The 6,844-nt window shown below is 30.8% G+C and overlaps 1 protein-coding gene across 3 annotated transcripts in view; it reads right to left on the bottom strand.

The window, feature by feature from the left end:
- The window catches only part of LOC108769262 (membralin), an 85,589-nt gene extending 80,090 nt beyond the window's left edge, over positions 1 to 5,499 (bottom strand). For 2 of the 3 annotated variants that reach the window (XM_018520142.1, XM_018520141.1), the window contains exons 1-7: positions 5,259 to 5,499; positions 4,368 to 4,762; positions 3,900 to 4,135; positions 3,572 to 3,794; positions 2,668 to 2,797; positions 411 to 645; positions 193 to 283 (exon numbers count right to left, since the gene is read on the bottom strand). In XM_018520142.1, the coding sequence (XP_018375644.1) occupies positions 193 to 283; positions 411 to 645; positions 2,668 to 2,797; positions 3,572 to 3,794; positions 3,900 to 4,135; positions 4,368 to 4,634 (1,182 nt within the window). In that variant the 5' untranslated portion in view covers positions 4,635 to 4,762; positions 5,259 to 5,499. The remainder of the gene's footprint in view (positions 1 to 192; positions 284 to 410; positions 646 to 2,667; positions 2,798 to 3,571; positions 3,795 to 3,899; positions 4,136 to 4,367; positions 4,763 to 5,258) is intronic. The other variant, XM_018520143.1, reaches the window with a different exon arrangement.
- Between the last annotated feature and the right edge of the window lie 1,345 nt (positions 5,500 to 6,844).

Here is a 6,844-nt window from a genome sequence, read left to right as displayed (position 1 = left end):
TTTAACGAGTTACTTTTAAAAATCGGTAACTAGTAACGGTAACTTGTTACTTTTCCTACTCGGTAACGAGTAACTGTAACTTGTTACTTTTAAAAATTAACTTTCCATTCCCTGGTATAAATATATGTCAAATTCTATAAACATACATATAATCGATCAATAACCCAACCATAAAATTCATAAAATACTTACAAATACGAGCATAACGAAAAATGCGGCTAGGTATGATGTTCGTGCCATCCACATGCTCACAAATCGATAATGTTCTCCCGTCACGACGTTCCTATCAAAGCGATCAAAGTATTAAAAAAATTGTTTTTCATCTCAATCTCTGCGAACTTCTAATACGTTTTAATGCATCTTTATCATTAAATAACCATCATTGTATTCAACGTAAAAGTCATACTTACCGTAAAAATCCTTTGTTGTCTTCATGTTCTGCTAGTGTCTTGATACTTGCCATCAACAAATCGTCATATCCCAAAAATTCATCTAATATTAACCGTGAAAATGCATCACCAAAACATTTGTCGTTTAATGGATCTAAAGTGACAATTTTGACTGGAATGTTTAGTCTTTGTCGAGCGGCTGGTGATAATCGTAAGAAACCATATTCCAATGAATATTCTACAATATATCCATCTTCTAGAAATATAACAAAAAAACTGCATTAGTAAAAAAGTTGACTTTTATTTATATATAAATATATATTTTATATTCATATTAAAAAACATTTTTATATTAAAACCAGGGTTGGCAACGTTACCTCATAAAAATAACTCGCCGTTACCATTACCGTTCTTTTTCCTAAAAAGTAATTCGGTATTGTTACTCGTTATTGATTTCCAAAAGTAACTTGTTACTGTTACTGGCATTCAAAATGTAATAAATCGTTACTTTTTTTTCTTGACACTGATAGAATATTACAGCGTTTTTCATTGGCAGAACTCAGTACACATAAAAGCCGTTGTACACTATTTTAATCTGAATGTAAAAATGAGATATCTCAATTAATAAAATGCCCAAAGTATATTTTATCAAATAGCATAATAAAATGTATAGAGGACTTTAACTCGTTTTTATATTTTTATTAAACATACATCTTTACGTCGATTTGTGTACAACGGCTTTAAACTGCACTAAGTGCATACTAGTTCTACCAATAAAAAACGCTGTTATATGCAGATTTTGGCAGTGAATATTCTGAAGAGAAGTGTCAGAATTCTATCTTTTAATAGAGAAATAAAACTCAATTGATAAATGTATATATATATATATATATACACACACACACACATATACACGATCTAATTAGGGCTAAAACTTTTACGTGGCTAGAAATAAAGTAACAATAAAAGTAACTAGTAAAATCATTACCATTACCCCCAAAATGTAACTGCGTTACCATGAATGTTCTCAGAAGAAAATGTAACGTCATTATCCATTCGTTACTGAAAAAAAGTAACTTGTAACGGTAACGACGTTACAAGTAACGCCAACCCTGATTAAAACAATGCTATTTAAAAAACAAATACATATTTACGTAGTGTGCGCGTACATTTAAACTTATAAGGAAATATTACTTTTTGTCCCACTCGGATTTTCATTAAACTTGGCACCAATGTTCATGTTTCCACCAAAGATAGAAACATATAAAACATCTCGTCGGAAATCCCATGGGTTAAGAAGATACAGAGCGCGAAAGTTTTTGCATAAAAAATAATGAGAATGACACAAACGCACAAAATGTGATTTTGTGTAATATTCTATTATTAAAAAAAGATAACAATTAAGTATAAATATAAAGATTGACTATTGAATGGTCAAAATAAAATACATGCATGCAATAAGCACAATGGAAAAAACTAATATTGGTACAATTTTCAATATTACAAGTATCTAATTCAAATGTAAAATAATATTCTAGTGGAGTTATATAATAATCTTAGACATCGAATTTTTATACAGATATTTGTGCAAACATGCACAAAATATGCAAATTTGTACAAATGTGCAAATATGCATAATATATATAAATAAATATGCATTTTTAGAATGCTTTTTCAGTAAGACAAATTTCTATTTTAATGTTACTTTCCAATCTGCCTTCTAAAGATACAAATAATTGCGTAAGAATTCGATGTCTAAATGATCTAAATGAGAAGATATAAAGTATGCTTTTTCAAAATTAGGCTTTCTATCTTCTCATTTACATCATTATATAACACCACTAGAATATTGTTTCACATTCGAATTAGATACTTGTAATATTGAAAATTGTACTAATATTAGTTTTTTCCGCTATGCACATACGTATTTTGTTTCAATAGTTAAACTTAATATTTGTATATAATTATCTTTTTTATAATAAAATATTATACAAAGTCACATTTTATGCGTTGTTATTTTCATTATTTTTCATGCAAAAACTTTCACGCACTATATCTCCTTAACCTATAGGATTTGTGATGAAATGTTTTACATGTTTCCATCTTTGATGGTGATAAACATTGGTGCCAAGTTTGATTAAAATCAAAATGGTAATGTTTTCTTGTTTTGTATAAATATTAATATTAATTTATCTCAGTATAGTTGTAATTATAAATATCTATTTTACATTTTGTTTTATAAATAATATATTTTATCTATTATTTGTTGGTTATTTACCTATTCTAGCCGTTTTATCAACATCTGATGAACGATCCTTTAACTGTATAACATTATCTTCATTTAAATGATCAGGCACTTCTGAAGAGTTACCTTCCACATTTGCAAAAGACGACTTTTCTTTAGATGTCTAAAATAAGTACAAATATTATTTCATACATATATATGCAATGAGTGCAAAAAGTATTCGTACAGAGAAAATATTTTTTAAAAAAACTTTATTTTTAAAAAGTAAATATTATCCAGCGAGAAATGAGTCATCGAATTAATGTTAAATCAATATCGGTACGATGATTTCAATACCAATTTGACATTGATTTGACGTTTAATTGACGATCATTTCTTGCTGTGTAATTAACAATTTATTCATAAAGAATAAAATAGACTGTATGTTTCTTAAAATTATAATATATCAAAAAAATGTGTATTAATTATAGAAAATATATCATCTGAAAAATAAGCGAAAATTAAAAATTGTATTGTTTGGATGCTCAAAAAGTATTCTTACAGTTGAGAAATTTAACTTCTAAAATCAACAAGGCGAAGCTCATTTGTTAATGTAAGAACAAAATGTATTCATTGTATAAAATTGCTAATTAATGTTTATTTTCTATAAATAAGACTTTTTTTATCACATGTGTATATGGAGATATATATATATATATATATATATATATATATATATATAATCTTCATACACATGTCTTTCCTACATGCAACATGTTTTTCGTTATATTTTAACTTTATAAAGAATAAATACCGAGATAAAATAATGATGTACAAATTATTCTTTAATTACAAAAGATATAATATTAAAAAATTGTTAATGTTTATAAATTTTAAAATGCTATATTAAAGTATCAAGTGTTATTATTAATATCTTCAAATCAGGAGATATACATACTATTTTTTTAGCTATATTTAAACCATTCCAAAGCTTTGTTGACAATGATGGGCTCATTGTTGTATTTGTTGTGCTTAGGTCAGGATTCTGCGTTTCTCCAGAAATTGTAGCACTTGTTATCACATCCTGCTCATGTAGTGTCAAATTCTCATGATTCTCTTCGGCAGAGACGTTTATAGTATCTCGTTCTTCATCAACAGCAGATGGTTCAATATTTATAAAACTGATATAACAAATAAATAAAAATATACATTTTACTTTCTATGGTTAAAATTAACAAAGCATTAATGTAATTTAATATTTTGTAAATATGTATATTTTCACTCACCCATCTCCAGTTAATATTCCTAAAGCATTAGTTAAATCATCAACTTTTTCTTGTCTCAATTTTTCTTCTTTGGCATAACTTTTCTCTATACTATAATCTTCACCACCATTTCTAAGAATTTCCACTCTCAGTATACCATCTCGTGGCCATTCATCTCTTATATGTTCTAAACAATTAGTTGGTGCACGTGAAAATACTATATGAATATAAGCCAATACAAAAAATGCCAATATAGCCTGTAAACAAAAAATTCATGATGTCTTTATATATATATATATATATATTTATTTTATTTTATTACTTCTTTTTTTTTGTTTATTCAAAACTTTGGTATATAAGTTTAGTTTTCAATTTTTAGTTTTTCAGTTTAGTTTGTTTTTTTTTTATTTATATAAATCATTTACTTGTATTAGTAATTTGTTATTTGTAAATAACTTGTATGTTAAATAATAAACATCTTGTGCATACCTTTAAAAGGACTATAAATTCTATAAATCTTCTGACAGGCCTTGGAAATGTTCGTGCATAGGCTAGAGCTGCCTTGATAAATAATGCGTGAAATAATCTATCCCGTACATTAATCAACGGATTTTGATTATTGTTATTTCTAGCTATATTCATGTTATTATTATTTAAAACTGGTCCTATAACACCAGCAAGACTGTGAAGATTATGTGCTACCGCACCGTTTTGATTATTAGGCACTGCAACAGCAGCACCCTCTCCTTGGGACATTTTTAAATATTACATAAATAGCGCCCACAAATACGAGAAGAATTTGTATAATTATTTATATAAAAATCATATTTAAACATATGCAATTTGTCACTTCCAATTAATGTATATAAGCATCGTAGCAAGCCCTAAAAAATAAATAAAAGATTTTTAATTAACAATTAGCAAAATAAGTAAATTCGTTAATATATATATAAAAATTAAAATGTAAAATTGGGAAGGATAAAGATATAAATTCATTCTCAGTACAAATAATTTGTAAAATATATTAGATTTACAGTGCATAACCTATTTATTTTGCATTAACATTTAAATATGCCTATAACAAGACATTTACAATTACATTGAATACAATGCAACACGAGTCGCGCACAAAAACGCATATGCAAAACAGTGAGTGACTGCTGTTTATTACGTTTGTTTATTACGTAATTTCTTGGTCGAAAAAAAGAAAACCTGCCAATTGTCCAAACCATGTAACAATCATATTAATTCCTTCCGTAATCTACAGTAGATATGTTCCATAAAGAAAGATAATACGCCATAATACATCGGCATATGACATTTGACGTAAAACGTCGCCAAATTTTCAGCTTTTTCGAGAACGAATCTGGTACGTCATACCTCGTGACGGGACCGCGAGAAATACGCCAAATCTGTAATTTCGATGACTCCGTTGCGTTTTCCACTACTGTAAATCAAATTGTCGTGCGAAAGTTACGTGTTTACCTAATAAATACGACGATATTCACGAAATTGTCATTTCATCGTCGCGTATGTTTTGACATGCAGTACGCACTGGTATGCACTCGTGTGCACTGTAGATCGTATCCACAAGGCACAATCCGCAGCAAACTTGTCCATACGCGCATGGCGCAGGTTCACCAATCGCGTATTACGCCACGAATCGGCCGCGATTCTTTCTAGGGAACGGATCCTCGCCCACGGATATTTATAGGTCTGTTCGCGTTACATGAAATCTTTAAATATTTTTACACTTAAAATAAGTTAGATATATATTTGGCTTTGAAAAGAAAGAAAGCGAAGATGCCGAGTGCAAAAAGTGCGAGCAACGCGAACAGACCTTATACTGTTCTTGAGCTAGAAACTCGTCTGAGAGATCGTGACTATAGGCCTGTTCTTTTTGGCTGAACTTTTGCACCAGTTCATCTTTTTCCTTTTCTATCCGGAAGGAAAGAAGAGGAAGAAAGATGAACTGGTGCAAAAGTTCAGCCAAAAAGAACAGGCATTATTGTGGATTCATTGTCGTTTCACGGTTGTGCTGGATTCACACTGCATCCAAATTGCGTCGTACGACACTCTGCAACCAATCAAAAAACAGGATTCCGATAGATTTTGCTTCGTATCATCGCAATTCTGTTTTCTGATTGATTGAAGAGCGTCGTACGACGAAAATCGGATACAGTGTGAATCCAGCATAAGACTTAAGCAGTAATGCTGGATTCACTCCCATGGAACTCGTCCAGTGTTGGTGTGAACTGAGTGCGCACTGGTGCGCACTAACTTTTGACCAATCGAAAACGCTAATACAAGAACGTAAGACCGTAAAGGCCCGTCTACAATACACGGAGTAAGAAGTAAGAGTAAGAAATTGACCAATCACAGTCGAATGTAAGAAGAATAATCTGTGATTGGTCAATTTCTTACTCTTACTTTTTACTTCGTGTATTGTAGACGACGCCTAAGACCATACGTAAGCAATAGCGAATCCAACATGTTGGTTTCGTTACTCCTTAACCTCGGGTCTACAACAGGGTTTTAAATCTTAAGCCATAAGAAATGGGCGAATCACAGTCGCTTATTCTTCTCGGATTTGACTGTAATTGGTCAATTTCTTACGGCTTAAGGCTTAAAACAGCTATTGTAGATCCGGGGTAAAGCGGGGAGCACAGACTCTCGCATAACGCATAAGGGTGGAGTCCCATGAAGCGTGTTTGCCGCGTATCGCGTAACCGCGTAACCAATCAATAATCAGTAAAACGCGAAACCACAACAGCGGATCGCTTCTGATTGGTTACGCGGTTACGCGATACGCGGTAAATACACCTCATGGGACTCCAGCCTAACACGTAATGCATAAGGCGTCGTCTACAATACACGGAGTAAGAAGTAAGAGTAAGAAATTGACCAATCACAGTCGAATGTGAGAAGAATAATCGACTGTGATTGGTCAATTTCTTACTCTTACT

The sequence above is a fragment of the Trachymyrmex cornetzi genome, unplaced genomic scaffold, assembly GCF_001594075.2.
Source record: "Trachymyrmex cornetzi isolate Tcor2-1 unplaced genomic scaffold, Tcor1.1 scaffold88, whole genome shotgun sequence".
NCBI lineage: Eukaryota > Metazoa > Arthropoda > Insecta > Hymenoptera > Formicidae > Trachymyrmex > Trachymyrmex cornetzi.
The sequence above is the reverse complement of the archived record's forward strand: the minus strand, read 5'-3'. Positions and strand labels throughout refer to the sequence as shown.